At 41.0% G+C, this 25,939-nt stretch overlaps 1 protein-coding gene across 5 annotated transcripts in view; it reads right to left on the reverse strand.

The window, feature by feature from the left end:
• Positions 1 to 4,215: 4,215 nt before the first annotated feature.
• The window catches only part of LOC132820173 (V-set and immunoglobulin domain-containing protein 4-like), a 47,246-nt gene continuing 25,522 nt past the window's right edge, over positions 4,216 to 25,939 (reverse strand). For 2 of the 5 annotated variants that reach the window (XM_060832135.1, XM_060832132.1), the window contains 3 exons: positions 14,515 to 14,628; positions 11,805 to 11,826; positions 4,216 to 4,723 (listed from right to left, as the gene is read on the reverse strand). In XM_060832135.1, the coding sequence (XP_060688118.1) occupies positions 4,567 to 4,723; positions 11,805 to 11,826; positions 14,515 to 14,628 (293 nt within the window). In that variant the 3' untranslated portion in view covers positions 4,216 to 4,566. Of the gene's footprint in view, positions 4,724 to 11,804; positions 11,827 to 14,514; positions 14,629 to 25,939 lie in introns of those variants that run through there. The other 3 variants (XM_060832133.1, XM_060832134.1, XM_060832136.1) reach the window with 3 other exon arrangements.

Here is a 25,939-nt window from a genome sequence, read left to right on the forward strand (position 1 = left end):
GTTGGAGAAGCTCAAACTAGGGAACACAATTTAAAAATTGAGGCTCCCCCCTTTACAATGGAGATGAAAGCAAGTTCCTTCTTTCAGGGTATTGTCAGTTTATTGAATTCTCTTCCCCAGATAGCAGCAGAGAATGGTCACTGAATTTATTCAGGGCTGAGTTCAATAGATTTTTGATAGACAAAACAAATAAAAGGTTATGGGAAGCAGATAGAAAAGTGGAGTTGGACACGACAATCACATCAGCCATGATGTTATTGAATGACAGCAGGCTTGAAGGAAGGAATGGCTTACCTCTGCTCTTAAATTCTAATTTGTCTAATTAATCATTTATAATTTGAAAGAGCATAATTTAATTCCTCTCAATCACTCAATCCTTTAAACACATGGTAATAATTGTAAATCATTTGTACACACTTCACCATCTCCTTTGCTGATTACCTTTCCTTAACACAATGATGCCTTTAGAAAACAGGGTATTCCTTCACACATATCTGAATAAAAAAGCAGATTGCATGCATATGTTGTGACTCTCTTTTTCTCCATGTCTTTTCTGGAAGGCCACACACCTTGGTAGACAATTTCCACCATTCGAGCTGATGAAGCTTTAAAACTGAACCTAACACCATCCAAGGAAGACATGGGGCTGGATTTTCAATTACAGGAGGGTGAGCAGGGGCCCTGCTCAAGAATTGTTCCCAACTGAACCTTCCTTTACCTGTACTTGCAAGCACATACAAATTGACTAAAATCAGTTCCATATCTAAGAGAGTCAATCAATAAATTCTTCTGAAGACAGTATTCCAGTAATCTCTTCCTATGTGGTGGATGTACCTGCAAGAGGTCCTCTCAACAAACAAAAGCATCACAGCCTGCTCAGGCAAGCAAGGTTGCAACACATCAGGTGAAAAACAGTGCAATTATCATTGATATGAATGCAACGTGGACTAACCAGCCACATTAATGCATTAACAGGTTTACCTTTCCTGCAATTCAGAAGCAAATGCTGCCAGGTCTCGCTTCTGCTCTTTGAAATACCACTGAATTTCTTGTCTACCTGAGAGGGTAGATGAGGAATCCACTTTAAATGTCATCCAGAAAGGGAAACTAGAACAGGAATTATTGGATTTTATTTTGTCATGAATCTCAAAAGCTGCCTTATCTAAAGATCGGAAGCTAAATGATTTTGACCATTGAAGTGTTACCCGATTGGGAGGGAACGCTCCGGCCTGGTGATTGTTGCATTCAGTGTCTGTTTATCTGGTGTAATAGCGTCTGCATGGTCTCACCGATATATCAGGGCATCTTTTCCACCAAAATTGATAGCCAAGTTGCGTACTCATGAGGATGGACTCAACCTGATCTTCGGTCCATGGTGTGCTACATGTAACCTCACCATATTGTTCTGTGTTTGTAAAGCCTTCCTTACTGTTCTGTTTTGACACCATTGCCTTGATTACTTGTTATTATCCCTCTCACTTAATCATTCTGTTGTGGAGGTGCCGGGGTTGGACAAGTCAAAAATCTTACGACGCCTGGTTATAATGCAACAGATTTATTTGAAGACGATATATTGGAGCCTTATAAGTAGCTTTCTTCTCAATCAGTAGTGAGCACTCTTGCATTGCCAAGCCAATATTTGGTATTTGCACAATGGAGGTTCTTCTGTAATAAAAAAACTGTATAGACTGATTAAGGTCAAAAACCACATGACACCAAATTATAGTCCAACTGGTTTATTTGAAAACACGCTCCTTCGTCAGGTTCTTCAAAAGCTAGTGTTTTCAAATAAATCCGTTGCAGTATAATTAGGCGTCATAAGATTTTTGACTTTGTCCAACCCCGGCACCTCCACAACAGAATAATTAAGTGAGAGAGATAATAATTAAGTAATCAAGGTAATGGTGTCAAAAGAGAACAGTAAGGAAGGTTTTACAAGCACAAAACAGTATGGTGAGGTTACATGTAGCACACCACGGACCGAAGATCAGGTTGAATCCATCCTCATGAGTACGCAACTTGGCTATCAATTTTTGTGGAAAAGATGTCCTGAGGCATGATATATCGGTGAGACCATGCAGACACTATTACACCAGATAAACAGACACTGAATGCAACAATCACCAGGCTGGAGTGTTCCCTCCCAATCGGGGAACACTTCAATGGTCAAAATCATTCCGCCTCCAATCTTCAGATAAGGCAGCCTTTGAGATTCATGACAAAATAAAATCGCCAAGCAGAAACTGATATGTTGACACTCTTAATTACATGGAATTATCTTGCCATTATCTCTCTGCCTATTGGCTCCATGATTAGCACTGCTGCCTCACAGCGCCAGGGACCCGGGTTCAATTCCGGCCTCAGGTAACTTCCTGTGTGGAGTGTGCAAATTCTCCCCACGTCTGTGCGGGTTTCTTCCAGGTGCTCTGGTTTCCTCCCATAGTCCTAAGATGTGCAGGTTAAGTGAATTGGTCATGCTAAATTGCCTGTAGTGTTCACGGATGTCTAGGCCAGGTGCATTAGTCAGGAGTAAGTGTGGAATAATAGGGAAGGGGAATGGGTTTGGGTGGGATATTCTTCGGAAGCTCAGTGTGGACTTGGGCTAAATGACCTGTTTCCACACTGTAGGGATGCTAGGATTCTATGATATTCTGTGCCTGTGTGTGCCTCTCCACTTCACCTGACAAAGGCGCAGCTCTCCAAAAGCTTGTGATTTCAAATAAACTTGATGGACTATAATCTGGTGTCCACCCTAGTCCAACAATGGCACCTCTACATCATGACAACAGATGCTATTCATGCATTTAGGGCAAGGGGTCGAAGGCAAATATATGCTATTAATTTCATACCCCTGCAGTAAATGTGAAGAACTGGGTCAGATATTTACTAGTAGATTTTGCAGTATAAGATCAGAAGACAAACTAATACATCAATCTCAATTAAAGCATCGCATGCAAAATGAAATGATATTGATTTTAACTGTAAAGTCAGGTATGAAAATGAAATATTTTTCATGCTTGTTATTTTAGATTTGTAGAAAGAAATTATGCTAGCAACAGAACAAGCGCTGAACAATCTTTTTTGTATATAGTAATAAAACTAAAAACATGATGAACTGCCATTTAAAATCTATGTTTAGCATTGGCACCTCTTAGTAAAATGAACCAATAAGACTCCTGTTCAAATGGCATCTACTGGAAAATTACACAGGCGCGTCAGGTAAGGACACCTTGACACTTAGTTCTGCTGCTCTCAATTATGCTCAAACTCACCAACCAAAGTTATCACTGAATAATGACCAATTGACAAGTATAACCTAAAGCTAACAATGTTTTGAAGCTTACAGTCAACACAATAACGGTTTCTCTCGGTACAGAAGCTGCCAGACCTGAACATTTCCAGCACCTTGCTTTCATTGCAAACTTGGAGCATTATGTTTTATTATCGTTTAAGGTTTTTTGTCAAGGTCCTGAGCTGCCCCATGACACAGGATTCGGTGCTCTACGGTCTGTTCCCAAGGACGCACACAGAGACAAACATCTTCTGCGTATGGAGGACTACCAATGTGGAGAAAGACCTTCTTTGGTCTGCACGAAATTTGTTGGCCTTCCAGAACAAGAAGTTGAGCTTGACTGAGTGTTGCAGACTGGCACATTCCAAAGTCCGGGACCAAGTACTGAGGGATGAACTAAAGCTCAGAGCAGCTGTCACCAAGACAACCATCCAGGGTCTTTGTGCCAAAGTACAATAATAGTCCATTCAGTTATTGGACCCACCCGATACCTCAATTATGTAAATATTATATTGCATAAGAAAGAAATACCTCTGGGTTGTTGAAATTACCTGGACAGTCAAACTCCAATTTTTTTTTCTTTTCAATGTGTAAAAGACTGCACAGAAACAAACTGTGCCAGTGATTATGTATGTATATAAAGATGCTTTTATGAATAAAGCATACTTTTAAAAGAATTGTTTATGTTACCATCTAAGGTCTTTCTACCAAAATACAACCAGGGTCCATTCAGTTCTCAGACCATCTCGTTGCCTCCATGTATGTAAATAGTGTCTTGCATGAGTAGGAAACGTCTTTGGTTTTCATAACTGTAGGGAATGTCAAATTCCAATGTTTGTTTGCTCTTTATATGCCAAGATTGTACAGAACTGCTTTAATACCTGTGTATATACATTAAAATGTTTTTGATAAAGAAAAAATAATTTTCCATTTAAAAATGTGTTTTTATTTCAATAGTAAGCCATCTGGGCCAATGCAATTATGCCCCTAGTAAGAGTTTGCATAATCTTCTGGAAGGTATTAGATAAAATTGAGAAACTAAATAAAAAGGTTATTGAAGTTTTGTTAGGATCTTTCAGGGTATTTCTAGCACTGTGAACAGAAACAGCCCAACTCTTTCCCATTTATCTCAACTTAACATTGATAAACTTATTATGCCATTTGTCTTTGAGGTTAAGTAAATGCAATAAACGGAATTCAACATGTAATTTTAAACTTATTTTTCTGAAGCTGCACAGAAAGAAAACTTCACATTGTTCTTCACACAAAACTCTTCACACTGAGGCATGGCACTGTGCATAGGCACAGGTGGATTCCGCACATATGACTGAATATTCATTCTCTTTCATTGTCGTCATCGTTTCATATTCATTATTTCCACTTATGACCACATTTGTAGATGCCGGATACGGAAAACTTTCATACCTAGCACTGAAAGTAAAAAAAAACAGTGAATAGTTTCTACAGCCTTAAAGAAGAGACAGCAATACAAATATAAAAGGCAAGAAGCTGTGCTAAGAGTAAATTGATTCAAATCCAACGTTGGCTTCAGAATTTGGCCAACACCACAGCCATAGGCTCTTTGGGAACCCAGACACAGGAGGGAAATAAACTCTTGTGAGAGAGATACCTTCTGCAGTCAACAAGGGCTCTGGGACATTTGATCTGTGTGGGGCAGGAGCTGAATCGCTCAAACAATTTTACTGCTGATAGTAAAATTGGGTGACTCCGAAACTGAAAGACGCACCAAGGGATGGTTCCTCAAAATTGCTACGCAGAAAAACAGGAAGACAAACTCACTAGAATCTGAAAGTTACAGTGGACCATTTGCTAGAAGGACTGGGATTCTGTGGATACTATCATGTGTATTAAGTATAAAAGGGGACCCTTCCTTTCTGTCATTTAAAACATAAGGTATGTAGAGAAAGTTTTAGCCAACAGTTACGGTAAAAGTTTAACAAATGTGAACTCAAGATGTTTTTCATCTATAAACAAGATATTCAAATTTCTTTTTAAATGTTACTGGTCTCTATGGGTTTATAAGTTTTCTCAGTTCTGATGAAAGGTCATTGAATTAAAATGTTAACTCTTGTTTCTCACACTTCCTCGGTGAGGCCCGACCTTTGATGAGTATGTCCAATATTTTCTTTTTGCATTCCAGCTACTTTCAGCTACTGCAATGATCCTTACTCCAATATAAGCTCAAAATTGGAGATGCCTACAGTTAATTGCAGAGTATTTAGTACCTACTGCAATCTCACAGTTAATCCTCCAAATCATCCCCACATGCAATAACACCTGGACAACATGTAAGCTTGGCCTAATAAGTGACAACATTCACTGCGCAGGAGGGCCAGGCAATGAACATCTCCAGCAAGTGAGACGCTAACCACCTCCTCTTGACATACAATGGTATCACCATCACTGTAGCAGATGCAAAAAATGAAAATGACCCACAAATTCTTCTGCAATAAACAGATCATTCTGACTTAGAATTATGTTGTTACTCCTTCACTGTCACTGCATCATAATCTTGGAACTTCTCTCTAAAGCACTGAGGATGTACCAACACCAAATACACCACCACCACCTTCTTAAAGACACTTGGGAAGGGCAATAAATACTGGCCCTAGCAATGAAGCTTACATTACAATGGAAAATAAAATAAAACAAGCAATTTGGTCTCTATAAATGAAAATATTCAGACTGATTTCCTCAAGGCTTTACATTGGTGTGACAATGCTATCACTTTAACAAAGTTATTTTGTCCTTGGATTTTTTTTTGAGGAGTGGTCATAAAGGCAGAGGTGCTGAGGAGTTTAGAAAGAGCTTAGTTTAGCTCTGGCAGGGGAGTGGCCAGTTCACCTAGTTCAGGATTTTTCCAGTTTGGTTAGCTGTGAGAGCCACCAGATGCAAGAGACCAGGAAAGGTTGCAAACTTCTGCAGATGATTCCTGACGGACTTTCTCTCTGACATCTCTTTAGATGTTGTACCTTCCTGCATGTAAGAATCTGTGTTTGAATTTACCTTTTTGCCAAGGACCGTGGTTATGGGATGTTACTGGACTGGAACAGCTCCTTAGTTAAGTTGCTGTATTGGGTCAATTAAGTTTTCCAAGTTAGGTTATTCTAAATTCCATTTTTTTTTTGTTCATGTTTCAACTGCAGTGTTTAAATAAATTTTAGTTTGATGAGCTGCATCACACCTGGAATATCCGCTTCACATCTGCCTTTAAAATTTAGGGTCCAGGCGACTTTCTTAAAATATTTTCAGGGGGTCTGGCCTGGCCATAAAACTGGGCACAATGGCAAGAGGCCATCTGATCTCTGGTCACTGTCTTTTTGAGATGCTTTGAATTTTCTGTGAGTTGCTCAGAGGGAAGAAGAGTGCCAATACTTAGATAGCAATGAGAATTTAGAGACTTTACAATGTCTGCTGCTTGGATAGCAATGAGAATACAATGACCTTACAATGTCTGCTGCTTCATTTTCTCAGGTTTCCATTTCGCACAATGGATCCAAATCCTGAAGAATTTATAAACTTCTTTTACTTTTAATTCTAAATGTGTATTTTTTTTTAAAAGAACTGTTACAGAAAAGGAAAACTGGATGTAAATGTACTCATTGGCAAAATCCTGTGTGAAGCCCGTGGAACATTGCATATATAAAAAGCTAGGGAAACTTCAAACAGGAAGAACCTCAAGAGTAAGTCAAGTTCATTGGGTAGCAACTTATCATTTCAGCTGTTTGAATCAAAGGTCAAGGAACTTTGAACAAAAATATAATTTATCATGAGTATCTAGCAGAACAGTTGCCTACAAACTTCATAGTTAGCAGGTCTGGTCGTAATATCCCTTGCTATCCCAAGTAGCCTACTAATTACTCAATTTAAAGTAGTCAAATGATCTTCCTTCCAAGCTTGCAACTTTCCAAAATAAACCTGAAGTTTGTGGTCAGTTGATAAACAAGTAACCCTCCACATCACTCCAGGTCATACTGTCCTCATAAGAGCTCTCATTTCTAAAATACTAGAATTACAACTTTGCAAGGCAAAGTGCAATGGGGCTTATCTGATATATTAACAGTGAGAAGAGGGCAAAAAATTCATATCCATTAATTTTGGGTCAAGACAAATAGAACCAAATCATGTTATTTGTGCACCATTAACAAATGAAAAACTACACAAATCCATTATGCTTAAAAGTTGCCTCAGGAGGGTGACTAAATAGATTAGATTACTTACAGTGTGGAAACAGGCCCTTCGGCCCAACAAGTCCACACCGACCCGCCGAAGCGCAACCCACCCATACCCCTACATATACCCCTTACCTAACACTACGGGCACTTTAGCATAGCCAATTCACCTGACCCGCACATCTTTTGGACTGTGGGAGGAAACCGGAGCACCCGGAGGAAACCCACGCAGACATGGGGAGAACGTGCAAACTCCACACAGTCAGTCGCCTGAGGCGGGAATTGAACCCGGATCTCAGGTGCTATGAGACAGCAGTGCTAACCACTGTGCCACCGTGCCGCCCCCAGGATCAGTAGATCCTGCTGATTCTAAAACGAAATAGGAACCTTTGGTGCTGAATTTGTATTCTGATCTAAACCATCAGTTTTTTTTTCTCTCTTGTAGATGCACACTTGGTAACTAACCATGTGAGTTCCACTTCTCATGTTAGTCACTGGTGTTTTTTAAGCTGAAATGAGTTGTTGAGGTCAGGATAATGCTCTCATTTGTTAACAGTCAGATGCCACAATAGAAGAAAGTGATCGTATTTTGGAAGAATGACAAAGAAATGAGTCAATAGGTCTTTGTAATTCAAACCTTACTTGCGATTTATGTCTTAATCACTATTTAAGTTTGAGAAAGTAGAATCCCTGACTCATCAATTCATCTGACTTCATCATTACACCATAAATTAAAGATGAGCAAAGCCATTAATTCTTCTATTAAAAGAGATCGGATTTTTCTCTAACCCATTCACCCTGTTAATTCATCTTGGGCAGAAACAGATTTTGTGATGGCAATCCTGCAATTTCCCTTTACGAAATGAAATACTTGACTCAAATAAAAACAAAGCGTTGGAGAAACTCAGCAGGTCTGGTGTATCTGTGGAGAGTGAAACACTGAATATTTTGAGTCCAATAGGAGTCTTCTGTCAAGCTGAAGGTTCTGAAGAAGTGCCATATCAGACAAGAAATGTTGTGGATATCTTTTATCGAGACCATATCAACTTACAACTAATACACAGAGACCAGAGTTAGTGTTCACTTTTAATCTAAAGTCTGGTTGAAGATTTGTAGCTCGGGTGTCCGTTGTTGTGGTTCTGTTCGCCGAGCTGGAAGTTTTTGCTGCAAACATTTCATTCCCTGGCTAGGGAACATCATCAGTGCTATTGGAGCCTCCTGTGAAGCGCTGCTTTGATGTTTCTTCCGGTATTTATAGTGGTTTGTTCTTGCCGCTTCCGGGTGTCAGTTTCAGCTGTAGTGGTTTGTATATGGGGTCCAGGTCTATGTGTCTGTTAATGGAGTTTGTGGGTGAATGCCATGCCTCTAGGAATTCCCTGGCTGTTCTCTGTCTGGCTTGTCCTATGATGGTAGTGTTTTCCCAGTCAAATTCATGTTCCTGGTTGTCTGAGTGTATGGCTACTAGGGATAGCTGGTCGTGTCGTTTTGTGGCTAGCTGATGTTCATGGATGCGGATTGTTAGCCGTCTTCCTGTTTGTCCTATATAGTGTTTTGTGCAGTCCTTGCATGGTATTTTGTAAACTACGTTAGTTTGGCTCGTGCTGGCTATTGGGTCCTTTATTCTAGTGAGTTGTTGTCTGAGTGTGGAAGTTGGCTTGTGTGCTGTTATGAGTCCTAAGGGTCGCAGTAGTCTGGCTGTCAGTTCTGAGACGCTCCTGACGTATGGTAGTGTGGCTAGTCCTTTTGGTTGTGGCATGTCCTCGTTCCGTGGTCTATCTCTTAGGCATCTGGTGATAAAGTTGCGTGGGTATCCGTTTTTGGCGAATACCTTGTATAGGTGTTCCTCTTCCTCTTTTCGCAGTTCTGGTGTACTGCAGTGTGTTGTGGCTTTTTTGAATAGTGTCCTGATGCAGCTTCGTTTGTGTGTGTTGGGGTGGTTACTTTCATAGTTTAGGACTTGGTCTGTGTGTGTTGGTTTCCTGTGTATCCTTGTGGTGAATTCTCCGTTGGGTGTTCTCTCTACTAACACGTCTAGGAATGGGAGTTGGCTATCCTTTTCCTCTTCTCTCGTGAATCGTATTCCAGTGAGTGTGGCGTTGATGATTCGGTGTGTTTTTTCTATTTCTGTGTTTTTGATGATTACAAAGGTGTCATCGACGTATCTGATCCAGAGTTTGGGTTGGATTTGTGGTAGGGCTGTATGTTCTAACCTTTGCATAACTGCCTCTGCTATGAGTCCCGAGATTGGTGATCCCATGGGTGTTCCGTTGATTTGTTCGTATATCTGATTGTTGAATGTAAAGTGTGTGGTGAGGCACAGGTCTAGTAGTTTAAGTATGCCGCCCTTGTTGATAGGTTTGGCCTCCTGTGTTCTGTTATGTATGTCCAGTAGGTTGGCTATTGTTTCTCTGGCTAGGGTTTTGTCAATTGATGTGAACAGTGCCGTCACGTCGAATGATACCATGGTTTCTTCTTTGTCTATGTGTGTATTCCTGATGATGTCCAAGAATTCCTGTGTTGATTGTATGGAGTGTTTGGATCCGCTGACTAGGTGTTTCAGTTTTTGTTGTAGTTCTTTGGCCAGTTTGTATGCTGGTGTCCCTGGTAGTGATACTATGGGTCTGAGTGGGATGTCTGGTTTGTGTACTTTGGGTAGTCCGTAGAATCTGGGGGTGTTGTTGCTTTCAGGTTTCATTCTTTGCTGGTCCGCTTTGGTTATCTGTCCGTTTTTTTCACTGGAATACGATTCACGAGAGAAGAGGAAAAGGATAGCCAACTCCCATTCCTAGACGTGTTAGTTGAGAGAACACCCAACGGAGAATTCACCACAAGGATACACAGGAAACCAACACACACAGACCAAGTCTTAAACTATGAAAGTAACCACCCCAACACACACAAACGAAGCTGCATCAGGACACTATTCAAAAGGGCCACAACACACTGCAGTACACCAGAACTGCGAAAAGAGGAAGAGGAACACCTATACAAGGTATTCGCCAAAAACGGATACCCGCGCAACTTTATCACCAGATGCCTAAGAGATAGACCACGGAACGAGGACATGCCACAACCAAAAGGACTAGCCACACTACCATACGTCAGGAGCGTCTCAGAACTGACAGCCAGACTACTGCGACCCTTAGGACTCATAACAGCACACAAGCCAACTTCCACACTCAGACAACAACTCACTAGAATAAAGGACCCAATAGCCAGCACGAGCCAAACTAACGTAGTTTACAAAATACCATGCAAGGACTGCACAAAACACTATATAGGACAAACAGGAAGACGGCTAACAATCCGCATCCATGAACATCAGCTAGCCACAAAACGACACGACCAGCTATCCCTAGTAGCCATACACTCAGACAACCAGGAACATGAATTTGACTGGGAAAACACTACCATCATAGGACAAGCCAGACAGAGAACAGCCAGGGAATTCCTAGAGGCATGGCATTCACCCACAAACTCCATTAACAGACACATAGACCTGGACCCCATATACAAACCACTACAGCTGAAACTGACACCCGGAAGCGGCAAGAACATCCATCAACAGACACATAGACCTGGACCCCACATACAAACTACTACAGCCGAAACTGACACCCGGAAGCGGCAAGAACAAACCACTATAAATACCGGAAGAAACATCAAAGCAGCGCTTCACAGGAGGCTCCAATAGCACTGATGATGTTCCCTAGCCAGGGAACGAAACGTTTGCAGCAAAAACTTCCAGCTCGGCGAACAGAACCACAACACTTTTAATCTGATTCTATATATCCCTGAAAGGATATGTTTGCAGGAGGTGGTTTCCTTCTAAAGGGGAGAGGTTAGTCAGCCTATTGTTGTCTCTTTCTTTTTAGTCCCTCTGCTTGAAGTTTCCCTGGTACATAAGTGACATTCTAGAATTTTTGTACATATCACCTTTTATTTTAAAAAGACCATCGTAACTGAAAGTCCATAATGCCCCATTGATGCAGAGTTATGACTCATGGTCATGTCCACAAAACCGCAGCAGTTCAAGAAGACAGCTCACCACCACTTTCTCAAGGCCAATTAGGAATGGATAATAAATAATGGCCTAGCCAGGAAAACCCATATGCCAAAGACTTTTTTTTAAAATTACAATTTATGAAGATCATTGGTAGAGATTTACAACAGAAAAATCAAGTATCACCAGGAACTGCAATTCTTACAATTTAAAGAAAACTCAGAAGTTTTGAAAGTCAAATTTGATTTATTCAGTGTACCTCTAAAGTTAACTCTTAAGCAATTAACTTGAGCAATGCAAGCGAACAAATGCCTACCTTGACAATTCATTTAAGTGCTCTAAAGGAGAGAAAGCAAAGGAACAGTTAGAATTGAAACGCATTAGGTTAATGTAAATGTTGATTTTTTTTTTGTAACAATAGGCAATAATGACCAAATGTGGAATACAAGGATCTGATGAGTGATACTGAATCACTACATGGAAATGTGGAAAGGTTTTGTGGAAATAGTGGCTTTGTTAATTTCAATATCCAGACAACATGACAAAACATTTAAAACAGAAATTGGTGTCAATAACATTAGACTACATTAACATCACAATGTTTAGGGTACAGGGCAGATTTCCGTATAGAAAATTGGACAGAGAGAGTCTACAGGCCATTAAGGTATCCACAGTAATCACTGGCAACTGCAAAGAAAATGATTTGGAGATGCCAGTGTTGGACTGGGGTGTACAAAGTTAAAAATCACACAACACCAGGTTATAGTCCAACAGGTTTAATTGAAAACACTAGTGCTTCAAATTAAACCTGTTGGACCATCCTGGTGCTGCGTGATTTTTAGCAAAGAAAATGGGAGCTTATACCTCAAGTGTGTGTTGGACTTATGAGACAAATGTTTACATTGTTGAACAAAGAGACCTTGGAGTGCAGGTTCATAACTCCTTGAAAGTGGAGTTGCAGGTAAATAGGATAGTGAAGGTGGCATTTGGTACGATTCCCTTTATTGGTCAGAGTATTGAGTAAAGGAGTTGGGAGGTCATGTTGCTGCTGTACAGGACATTGGTTAGGCCACTGTTGGAATATTGCGTGCAATTCTGGTCTCCTTCCTATCGGGAAGATGTTGTGAAACTTGAAAGGGTTCAGAAAAGATTTACAAGGATGTTGCCAGGGTTGGAGGATTTGAGCTACAGGAAGAGGCTGAACAGGCTGGGGCTGTTTTCCCTGCAGCGTCCGAGGCTGAGGGGTGACCTTATAGAGGTTTACAAAATTATGAGGGGCATGGATAGGATAAATAGACAAAGTCTTTTCCCTGGGGTCAGACAGTCCAGAACTAGAGGGCATAGGTTTAGGGTGAGAGGGGAAAGATATAAAAGAGACTTAAGGGGCAACTTTTTCACACAGAGGGTGGTACGTGTATGGAATAAGCTGCCAGAGGATGTGGTGGCGGCTGGTACAATTGCAACATCTAAGAGGCATTTGGATGGGTATATGAACAGGAAGGGTTTGGAGGGATATGAGCCGGCTGCTGGCAGGTGGGACTAGATTGGGTTGGGATATCTGGTCGGCATGACAGGTTGGACCGAAGGGTCTGTTTCCATGCTGTACATCTCTACGACTCTATAATAGAGCTGAAGGGGTTGTGCAGCATTCCAGTGTCGAAAGGACAAGCCTGCACTGAAGATTTAACAATATTCAGCATTACAACCTTTCACACCAGCCACTCAATCCTAATCTGAGTGACCCTATGATTATCCCATATCCTTTGAACTACACCATTCTCAGACATGTCCATTGTGCCACAAAATTACCCAAATACAGAGACTTCACTTTATTCCATGAGGTATATGGAAGGTCAGTGAAGTTTCAACGGCACCTTGAACAAACCATGCTATTATCCCTCAAACTGAAGCAAAATACTGCAGATGCTGGAAGTCTGAAGAAAACACAAAATGCTGGAGAAACTCAGGTTTAGCAATATGTGAAGAGGGAAACAGGATTAACATTTTAAGTTAACTTTGTTTCTCCCACCACAGGTGTTGCAAGATCTATTGAGTTTCTCCAAAACTACGGTTTTCTTATGTTACTATTAGTTGGTTGTGATTATTATTTCAAACATATTGTTGCCCTTTTCAATGCTATTTATAATTGATTGCAGAGTGACTCAGAAGAAAGTTTGGCGCATTCAAAACAAAGACGATATAATGGAAATCTTCCAAGCATCGATTAGAAAACTACAAGTTTTCTGTCAGTTACTTGGTCTGAATGGGCTGTGCACTGGGTTTTCAACTTTCCTTGATGCATAGGGTGGCTGAGGTATCCTGCTGCCACGGCATACTCCAAGTTGCCCCCATTGCCCACCCTGGCTTTTTTTTCTGTTGTATCTTATCCCCAAATCCTGATTATTATTAGGTAATTGCTGCACAGATCAGGAGTACTCTTCCCTGTGGGTCTAATTTATTTTTTAGCCCAAAGAGCGAGTAGTTGGAGGTTAGTTGATCTTGTGGGGCTTCAGAGCCGAAACACGTCACGTCTGCATAAACAGCAAGGAGGCTCACTGCTGCCTCACATCGCCAGGGACCCGATTCCAGCCTCTGGCAAATGTCTGTGTGGAGTTTGCACATTTTCCCAGTGTCTGCATGGATATGTCTCACAGTCGAAAGATGTGCAGGTTAGGTGAATTGGCCATGCTAAATTGCCCATAGTGTTCAGGGATGTATAGGCTAGGTGCATTAGTTAGGGGTAAATGTAGAGTAATAGGGTAGGGAAATGGGTCTCGGTGGGATACTCTTCGGAGGGTCGGAGTGGACTTATTGGACCAAATAGCCTGTTTCCTCACTGTAGGGATTCTATGTCTACGTATATATCCATGCACATGCAGTTTTCAGCAGGCATTGCTAATCGTCGATCAGGACAACAACACAGGTTATTTGTCCTTCTTTGGAACCCAAGCTTGCTAAGGTCAAATGTTCCTATCACACCATAGTTATTCTTAGTCAGTTATTTCTGAAGTAACTTATACTTTTACCTGCTTTTGTCCTTTTCCAGAGCACAATGCAAATAACGATAACTGAAAAAATCAGTATGATCACAGAAACTGTCAACGCAAACACCCAGACATCAATTTTCACGTTACTGAACCCTAAAAGACAAAGTCACAGTAATCAGTGCCAATATAGTCACAATAAGACAATAACAAAGATTTTTTTTTAAATCCATAGAATTAGTTTTGCCTGGACCAGTGATACCTCATAGGATTCTTATGGGCCATAGCTTTCAAATGTGGTGCATGTGCATTAGAACAGTCGGGATAGAAACAAAGGAGGACTTGGAATTTTGAAAAGGGTTTCTTAGTATTCACTGTAAGCGGCACCGGTGGCTCAGTAGTTAGCACTGCTGCCTCACAGTGCCAGGGACCTGGGTTTGTTTCCACCCTCTGGCAACTATCTGTGTGGAGTTTTCACATTCTGCTATTCTCTGTGTAGGCTTCCTCCAGGTACTCTGGTTTCCTCCCACAGTCCAAAGATATGCAGGTTAGGTGGATCAGCCATGGAGAATGCGGAGTTACAGGGAAAAGGTTGGTGGGGGGGTAGATTTGGGTGGGATGGTATTCAGAGGTTTGGTGTTGACTCAATGAGCTGAATGGCCTGTTTCCAAATTGTAAGGATTCTATGATTTGATGATAATTTCAACAGAATCTCTGCAGAAATTTCACATTTTTTAGCCATGTAGCAAATCAGGAGACTCTCCACAGGCAAAAACATTTGAATTGTTTTGTGAATCACATCTAAAATAGAGAGAGAAATTCTTTTCATAAGAAACATCATCCTTAGAGTGATCTCTGCATTGCCTACTGGCATTTGTGGCTTAGCCTGAGGAGAAATAATGGCCAAGTGCTAGAACTACTTCAAATACATTTCCAACCTCCAATACAACCAAAACTACTGGATAATCTTTGCAGTTCCTAGTTTGCTATTAGACTGTATATCTATATTGTTACAATTTTTTTTAGATTAGATTACTTACAGTGTGGAAACAGGCCCTTCGGCCCAACAAGTCCACACCGACCCGCCGAAGCGTAACCCACCTATACCCCTACATTTACCCCTTACCTAACATTACGGGCAATTTAGCACGGCCAATTCACCTGACCCGCACATCTTTGGAATGTGGGAGGAAACCGGAGCACCCGGAGGAAACCCACGCAGACACAGGGAGAACGTGCAAACTCCACACAGTCAGTCGCCTGAGTCGGGAATTGAACCCGGATCTCTGGCGCTGTGAGGCAGCAGTGCTAACCACTGTGCCACCGTGCCGCCCACTAATTCTGCAGTTAATTGTCTTAAGGTTGCATTCAACTTTTCAAAAGACAAATCTATATTTCAAAGTCTATATTTCAGGTATTTGATTTTGAGTTAATAATGATTTGGATTGAGTTATTAACAAAGATATAAGGTGCAAGTATTAGCAAAAAAAAGAAAGTAGATGCTTACTAAAGTTAAAATATGCAGTAAAGTCCTCAAAGAAATATCTTTCAAAAAGATTGAGGAACTGGTTTCTTTGATTGCCTTTTTAGGAGCTTATTCAAAACACTTGGCTATTAGCACTGACTTCATGCTACTGGAAAATAAATCTATTCAACATGAGAACTTCAGGCAAAACTAATAATAGCTGTCCACAGCCAGTATGGGTATGTAAAGGAAACCCTGTACACCTGACTCTCAATCCTGGATCTTCGTTAAAAATGGCTTTTGTTCCAAGTCTACTGGGCAAACAAGATGATGATGGACAACTGAAGCAGCAAATGACCAAGGAAACAAAAAAAAAGTTTGGTATCCTTTGACTGCAATGTTTCTGGAGCAATGTGGCTGTTTTGTAAGCAGTAAATTTTCTGTTTGTACCTGGGGAAAGACAAAAGATTCCAGAGATTCACAGGAGAGTCAGCAGGGTAGTGATGGCTGGTATACTAACAAAGATAGATCTACCATTTTGCACAGGGAATTGTTGGATCATTACTTCCTGCACCTAATCACTCCTGGTTAGCAGCATAGAGCAGGTGTGCCTTCATTCAGGGTCTCTAGTGAAGGATGGATCATCCCATAATGCATGATTCTCAGTCCTTTACTGGAGTCTGACTATACTTGACAACTTTAAACATTTAGGTGTCAACTATAAATGCAAAATTAACACATTGGGTCAGTGGTTCGTTTACTGAATGTGCTTACTGATCCAGAGAGAATGATGCAAAGAAAAACCAAGACGTTGACCCTAGTGTCAGTGTCACCTCCAGTAATGATAATAACTTTAAACTAATTTTCAATCCATTGGGGTAAATCGTATCAGTAAATCGCTGGTCCATTAAAAAAAAGCTTCCCGAAATAAACAAAACTACCCAGAAAACTTAAATTCAGTTCAGAAAGACCAAAGTTAAAATTTACATGCTCTTTAAATAAAAATGCAAATACTCTCTCGTTAAACACAGGTTTCCACGCAGCACTAGATGTAACCGGTGTTTTATGATAACAAAATCACATGCACAGTGTTTTCCTAATGAAAAGCATCATAGAATCTATTTTAATCTCATTACCGTCTGTGTGACAGACTCTGGGTAAGGTTCCCAAACCTGATCATTTTTCTAGATACCCCAAATTGTCAAGCTCACAGATGAGGATAGATGAGCTGGTTCCCCTTCTTTATTCACCCGCACCCTGCTGTGATCACAAGAATTAATTTAGAAAAGGATCACTTCCCTCATGTATACCTTTCACCCAGACCAAATAAAATTGCTTCAAAAGGAGCCAATTTAACCAAACTGGAGTTAAAAATGTCATTTCTTGTTACTAGAAGAGAAGAGAGAACAAACATAAATGAAACACACATACACAGAGGTTAGAAAGGAGAAGTACAAAAAAAAATACAGTTGAAAAGATACATGGATCTATGTCTACAGGTAGTGGAAAGGAGATATTGGAACATTGATAGTTAAGCAGTCAGTATTGGGATTTCTGACATGACAGGTTCTTTAAAATTCTTTTGTCTTCTTATTTTTGACGGTGATTTACAATACCCTTTACATCCACTGAAGAAATGACTAATGAGTGGTTCTTTGAATGCGACTTTCACAGCATATTAGTGCTCGAACCCAGCCGAGTACAAATAAGTACCTCATTCCACTGCCACACAGGAATGTCTCAGCTTACTAGCACATTTTCTTCTATTGGCACATATAGACCAGAGTTGAACTGGCCTTTAACCTGTATTTCTACGTATTCTCGAAGGGAGAAGTAACAAAACTTGTCAATTGTTGCTGATTGTATTCAGCTTGTACTGTATTTTCTCTCTTTTAAGTGACCCGTTTGAAGCTTCCTTTATACCTTGTCGTCATGCGACATTCTGGCTCCTCTCGAAGGGCAGCCACTGAATTTACATCTGCAGTCATCTTTTGGTTACATGCCTTAAATGCATCTTATAATTAAAAGTTCAAAATGCTTGTACTGGAAGTACTTTGGGGGTCCCTGTGTCATCACAACATCAGCAGTTTCAATATTGAACTGACGTCACACGTTTTGAGCAAAAGTGCATTATGCCATTTCAACATCAGATGCAAAAATCATACTCTGTACTCAATAAGTAGGAGCCCTTTCAGAATGATCTTAGTCCAACTTCTCAGTCCAAGTCACTGCTCATCGCAAAGTCAGTTAACACTGTGTCTGTCATTTCCCAGACAATCTCTTTTGCTTCCTTAATTGCATTCACTCTATAGATTTTGCTGCCTATCTGATTCTATTTGATTCAATTATTTCATGATTCTTCATCCTTCTATTTAAAACTGATGCTGAAGCAGCTAATTCCATATGTAACAAAAACATTTAGGATTGGGCTCATAAGTGGTATATAACATTGATGTCACTCAATACTGGATAATGATTAACTCCCAAAAAACTGAACTTAACAATCTCCCCTTGATATTCAAAGTCATTAGCACTTCTAAATATTCCATTAGCAACATCCTCTGATTACCACGAACTAAAAACTGAAATAGAGCAGCCAGGTTAGCTAAGATCCGACTAAGTGCTTGCAGCAGGCTAGAGGAGCAGAATGGTCTACCCCTGCTCCATGTTCATCTGTTCACCATCAAGATGCTAATGAACTGCCTTAATGAACCACTGCCCAACGAAGGGGCAGTTTATTAGCATTTTCTTGAGAGCAATTAAAAATGGGGAACAATGTTGAGCTGGTCAGCAATGCTCACATCCAAGAATGAATAATTAAGCACTCATGGTCCTGGTCTTGAGAGAAATGGTGTGGTTGACGATGACAAAAAATGAAAAAGGTTTAAATAAGTTTTTTTTAACCTTGAAAATGCTAAGGTCTGAAGCTGAATCTCTACAGTGTAAATGAAGATTGGAGTTGGGAAAGATTGGGAACAACAACAGCTGCTTTGAGTTTTGGTAATACAGGACTCAAGAGGCAAGTAAAATCAGTAAACCATGAATGTCAGACAAATGACAGATGTTAAAACACAGATAACTATAGAAGAGATAAGTCAGAAGTAGATGCTGCTATGCAATAAGTATGCCTGTGTCAAGAGCGTGGTGCTGGAAAAGCACAGCCAGTCAGGCAGCATCCATGGAGCAGGAGAATCGATGTTTCAGGCATAAGCCCTTCATCAGAAAAGCCTTTCTTCATTCCTGATGCCTCACCGGCTGTGCTTTCTCAACACCACACTATCAACTCTGATCTCCAGCATCTGCAGTCCTCACTTTCTCCCAATAGGTGTGTCTGTGTAGATTTAAGAGACAATGCAATGCAAATTCATTGTTCCCATAATCAGTGTTACAGAAATGATATTTCTGCAAGAGAAGATTACATGATGTAATAGATAACATAATTTTAATGATTTATTGATTTTAGGAGAATATAGATTTTTTAATTAAAATCAATAATAATTTGTGAATATATAGAAAAACATAATATCATTGAAAAAAAACTTTAAATTGCAAATTGTGAAGATGTTTTAAAACACAGTTGTGAGTTACACAGGATAGACTTCAGCAGTTACCAGCAACTTGTCAGGGGTAATCGCAGAGTAACAACAAAGCTGGATTTGTCAATGATATACTTATAAAGAATTTTTAAACCCTGTAGAATAACGCAGCACTTGTTTTCAGCACCCACTCTAGTGATGGAGTTGGCAGAGTTGACCAAGAAACAGTTTTGATATTTCAGAGAACATGCAATAAGATGACTTTGTGGCCAAGCAAAAAGGTTCTGTTTTTCAGCTGAACTTTGGTGCAATTAACTTTCTGTCGGCAAAACTCTTAAGAAAACAATTTCTCAATGTCACAAACGTTTGAACATGCTGTTTCTGAACAAGGCTGTCTCATAGCATTTCTGAAATAATAAGACCATAAGACATAGGAGTGGAACTAAGGCCATTCGGCCCATCGAGTCCACTCCACCATTTAATCATGGCTGATGGGCATTTCAACTCCACTTACCAGCATTCTCCCCGTAGCCTTTAATTCCTCATGACATCAAGAATTTATCAATCTCGGCCTTGAAGACATTTAGCGTCCCGGCCTCCACTGCACTCTGCGGCAATGAATTCCACAGGCCCACCACTCTCTGACTGAAGAAATGTCTCCGCATTTCTGTTCTGAATTGACCCCCTCTAATTCTAAGGCTGTGTCCACGGGTCCTAGTCTCCTCACCTAACGGAAACAATTTTCTAGCGTCCACCTTTTCCAAGCTATATATTAGCTTGTAAGTTTCTATTAGATCTCCCTTTAATTTTCTAAACTCCAATGAATACAATCCCAGGATCCTCAGACATTCCTCGTATGTTAGACCTACCATTCCAGGGATCATCCGTGTGAATCTCCACTGGACATGCACCAGTGCCAGTATGTCCTTCCGGAGGTGTGGGGACCAAAACTGGACATAGTACTCCAAATGGGGCCTAACCAGAGCTTTATAAAGTCTCAGTAGCACTTCGGTGCTTTTATATTCCAACCTTCTTGAGATAAATGACAACATTGCATTTGCTTTCTTAATCCAGACTCAACCTGCATGTTTACCTTTAGTGAATCCTCGAATAGCACTCCCACATCCCTTTGTACTTTGGCTTTACGAATTTTACTCACCATTTAGAAAGTAATCCATGCTTGTATTCTTTTTTCCAAAGTGCAAGACCTCGCATTTGCTCACATTGAATTCCATCAGCCATTTCCTGGACCACTCTCCCAAACTGTCTAGACCCTTCTGCAGCCTCCCCACTTCCTCAGTACTACCTGCCTGTCCACCTAACTTCGTATCATCGGCAAACTTCGCTAGAATGCCCCTAGTCCCTAGTCCCTTCGTCCAGATTATTAATATATAACGTGAACAGCTGCGGCCCCAACACTGAACCCTGCGGTCTACAATCGACAATAGGAGCAGGAGTAGGCCATTCTGCCTTTCCAGCCTGCACCACCATTCAATATGATCATGGCTGATCATCCTTAATCAGTATCCTGTTCCTGCCTTATCTCCATAACCCTTGATTCCACAATCCTTGAGAGCTCTATCCAACTCTTTCTTAAATGAATCCAGAGACTGGGCCTCCACTGCCCTCTGGGGCAGAGCATTCCACACAGCCACCACTCTCTGGGTGAAGAGGTTTCTCCTCATCTCTGTCCTAAATGGTTTACCCCGTATTTTTCAACTGTGTCCTCTGGTTCGGCACTCACCCATCAGCGGAAACATGTTTCCTGCCTCCAGAGTGTCCAATCCTTTAATAATCTTATATGTCTCAATCAGATCCCCTCTCAGTCTTCTAAACTCAACGGTATGCAAGCCCAGTCGCTCCAGTCTTTCAGTGTAAGGTAATCCCGCCATTCCAGGAATTGACCTCGTGAACCTAAGCTGCACTCCCTCAATAGCCAGAATGTCTTTCCTCAAATTTGGAGACCAGAACTGCACACAGTACTCCAGGTGTGGTCTCACCAGGGCCCTGTACAGCTGCAGAAGAACCTCTTTGCTTGTATAGTCAATCCCTCTTGTTATGAACGCCAGCATGCTATTAGCCTTCTTCACTACCTGCTGTACCTGCATGCTTACCTTCATTGACTGGTGTATGAGAACACCCAGATCTCTCTGTACTGCCCCTTTATCTAAATTGATTCCATTTAGGTAGTAATCTGCCTTCCTGTTCTTGCCACCAAAGTGGCTAACCATACATTTATCCACATTAAACTGCATTTGCCATGCTTCTGACAACTCACCTAACTTGTCCAGGTCCCCCTGTAATCTAACATCCTCATCACATTTCACCCTGCCATCCAGCTTAGTATCATCAGCAAATTTGCTAATGTTATTACTAATACCATCTTCTATATTATTAACATATATTGTAAAAACTGCAGTCCCAGTACTGATCCCTGTGGTACCCCACTGGTCACTGCCTGCCATTCCGAAATGGAGCCGTTTATCACTACTCTTTGTTTCCTATCAGCCAACCAACTTTCAATCCAAGTTAGTACTTTGCCCCCAATACCATCGTTTGTCACGGCTGCCATTTCGAAAAGAACCTTTTATCCCAACTCTCTGCCTTCTGTCAGACAGCCAATCCTCAATCCATACCAGTATCTCACCTCGAACACCATGGACCCTCACCTTGCTCAGCAGCCTCCTGTGTGGCACCTTATCCAAGGCCTTTTGGAAGTCTAGATAGACCACATCCACTGGGTTTCCCTGGTCTAACCGACTTGTCACCTCTTCAAAGAATTCCAACAGGTTTGTCAGGCACGACCTCCCCTTACTAAATCCATGTTGACCAAATCTGACTCTGCTCTTCCAAGAATTTAGAAACCTCATCCTTAATGATGGATTCTAGAATTTTACCAACAACCGAGGTTAGGCTAACTGGCCTATAATTTTCCATCTTTTGTCTTGATCCTTTCTTGAACAAGAGGGTTACAACAGCGATCTTCCAATCATCAGGGACTTTCCCTGACTCCAGTGACTTTTGAAAGATCTCAACCAACGCCTCTACTATTTCCTCAGCCACCTCCCTCAGAAGGGACCAGGAGATTTATCAATTTTATGACCTTTTAGCTTTTCTAGTACTTTCTCTTTTGTAATGGCAACCATACTCAACTCATCCCCCTGACTCCCTAGTGTGAGGGTCTTTCTTGCAACAAAGCATTTATTTTGTTTGTACTGCTTTAAATAAAAAAAAACAATGTTCTACTTATAAAACACGTAGCTAGATACGTAAACAAAGATTCTGAAAGAAATTTGACAGTGTTTTATAGGATCTTATAGTATCCATCTAAGTTTGGAGCAAACATTTGGGAATTCAGTTATTTTTGTTTGTGGTAGTGTTTTATATGTGCTAAAACAAAATGAACAACAGGGAATTTGCATTATACTCTATACTAAAAACAGATCTCTGCATAGAGTCAGAGATAGACAGCATGGAAACAGACCCTTCGATCCAATTTCAATGCCACCCAGATATCCTATATAAATCTAGTCCCATTTGCCAGCATTTGGTCCATATTCCTCTCAACCCTTCCTATTCATATACCCATCCAGATGCTTTTTAAATGTTGTAATTACCACTTCTTCTGGCAACTTATTCCATACATGCACTACACTCTGAAAAACTTGCCACCTAGGTTCCTTTTAAGTCTTTCGCCTCTCACCTTAAACCTACGGCCTCTAATTTTGGACTCTCTCAACTGGTGAAAAGACCTTAGCTGTTCACCCTATCCATGCCCCTTATGATTTTAAAAGTATCTATAAGGGGCATCCCTCAGCCTCTGATGTTCCAGGGAAATTAGCTCCAGCCTATTCAACCTCTCCCTATAGCTCAAACTCTCCAACCCTGGCATCATCCTTGTAAATCCTTTCTCAACCTTTTCAAGTTTCACAACATCCTTTCTATAGGAGGGAGACCAGAATGTACGCAGTATTCCAAAAGTGGGCTAACCAATGGCCTGTACAGCCACAACATGACTGAGTTTTTTGAAGAAGTAACAAAGATGATTGATCAGGGTAGAGCAGTAGATGTGATCTATATGGACTTCCATAAGGCATTCGACAAGGTTTCCCATGGGAGACTGATTAGCAAGGTTAGACCTCATGGAATACAGGGAGAACTTGCCATTTAGATACAGAACTGGTTCAAAGGTTGAAGACAGAGGTGGTGGTGGAGGGCTGTTTTTCAGACTGGAGGCCTGTGACCAGTGGAGTGCCACAAGGATCGGTGCTGGGCCCTCTACTTTCTGTCATTTACATAAATGATTTGGATGCGAGCATAAGAGGTACAGTTAGTAAGTTTGGAGATGACACCAAAATTGGAGGTGTAGTGGACAGCGAAGAGGGTTACCTCAGATTACAACAGGATCTGGACCAGATGGGCCAATGGGCTACGAAGTGGCAGATGGAGTTTAATTCAGATAAATGCGAGGTGCTGCATTTTGGGAAAGCAAATCTTAGCAGGACTTATACACTTAATGGTAAGGTCCGAGGGAGTGTTGCTGAACAAAGGGACCTTGAAGTGCAGGTTCAGAACTCCTTGAAAGTGACTCGCAGGTAGATAGGACAGTGAAGGAGGCGTTTGATATGTTTTCCTTTATTGGTCAGAGTATGGAGTACAGGAGTTGGGAGATCATGTTGCTGGTGTACAGGACATTGGTTAGGCCACTGTTGGAATATTGCATGCAATTCTGGTTTTCCTCCTATCAGAAAGATGTTGTGAAACTTGAAAGGGTTCAGAAAAGATTTATAAGAATGTTGCCAGGGTTGGAAGATTTGATCTATAGGGAGAGGCTGAACAGGCTGGGGCTGTTTTCCCTGCAGCGTCCGAGGCTGAGGGGTGACCTTATAGAGGTTTACAAAATTATGAGGGGCATGGATAGGATAAAGTCTTTTCCCTAGGATCGGGGAGTCCAGAACTAGAGGGCATAGGTTTAGGGTGAGAGGGGAAAGGTGTAAGTGAGACCTAAGGGACAACACTTTCACGCAGGGGTTGGTACGTGTATGGAATGAGCTGCCAGAGGATGTGGTGGAGACTGGTACAATTGCAACATTTAAGAGGCATTTGGATGGGTATATGAATAGGAAGGGTTTGGAGGGATATGGGCTGGGTGCTGGCAGGTGGGACTAGATTGGGTTGGGATATCGGTTCGGCATGGACAAGTTGGACCGAAGGGTCTGTTTCCATGCTGTACATCTCTATGACCTCCTAACTCCTATTCTCAATGCTCTGTCCAATAAAGGAAAGCACACCAAACACTTCTTCACTACCCTATCTACCTGCGACTCTACTTTCAATGAACTATGAACCTGCACGCCAAGATCTCTTTATTCAGCAACACTGCCATTAAGTATGTAAGCCCTGCCCTGATTTGCCTTTCCAAAATACAGCATCTCACATTTATCTAAATTAAACTTCATCTGCCACTCCTTGATCCACTGGTCCACCTGATCAAGGTGAAGGACTCAATTTGAGAAAACCATGACTATTTGTTCTACCAAGTAGAATTTGCGAAATCACATGCTGAATCCCTCTAACACCCTCAGGCGCGCACATGTATTTTCTGGATGGAACCTTTTTTTTGCCTTTGGTTTTTTTTTGCTAGTATTTTCTCTAGACTTGGGAATATTGTAGCATTTTACTTTTTACTGGGAGGGCCACAGATCCAGTTTCAATCGGAGTACATTTCCAGTACTGATCATATGTTAAGTGTCTGCCCTTTCCCTGCAATTCACAGTTCAGCTCATTCAGTTTTAATGTTATATCTGTAAGGAACTCAAGGCAAATGACCACATATCGTCTGACAGCTCACTGCACACTTTACACCTTGATCTTAAAAAAAGTGATGATTTCAGGCATCAGACCTAAAGATCCTCCTGGCCATCCCCTCATATCAGCATATGATCAATTCACTGAAGGTTTCTTAAGAATAACATTTATCACAAGACAAAAGTTATAACTATTTGACAATGCTTACTTGTGGGTGGTACAGTGATACTTTGAACAAAAAAAAGAGGGGAAATTGGGATCATTTCCACAAAATGCAACAAGTCTGCATTTGTGTCCAGTATGGCTAATGAAGCATCAATTGGGAATGGGAACCATCTTCTCGAGTGGAATATTTCCTCAAAACATGTATTTTTTGAATTTCTCTTTAAGGGGCAAAAGGGAGTGAAGATCATCTTATCTCTTATGTCCTTAAAACAAAAACAATCAGCTGGGCTGTGTCAGTCAAGCCAATTGATTCATTAAACAGCAGTGAGAAGTATTCACAGTCCTACTATAATTGCTGCAATACATCCTTGAACATATTTTCTACTCATTATGCCACTTGAAGCACCAAGCAACATGCTCTGAACTGTCATTTTTACTTCTTTACTCGAGGATTTTAAAAATGGAGAGACAGTACCACAATACAATCTTTGGT

This window comes from Hemiscyllium ocellatum, chromosome 11 (genome assembly GCF_020745735.1).
Source record: "Hemiscyllium ocellatum isolate sHemOce1 chromosome 11, sHemOce1.pat.X.cur, whole genome shotgun sequence".
Lineage (NCBI taxonomy): Eukaryota > Metazoa > Chordata > Chondrichthyes > Orectolobiformes > Hemiscylliidae > Hemiscyllium > Hemiscyllium ocellatum.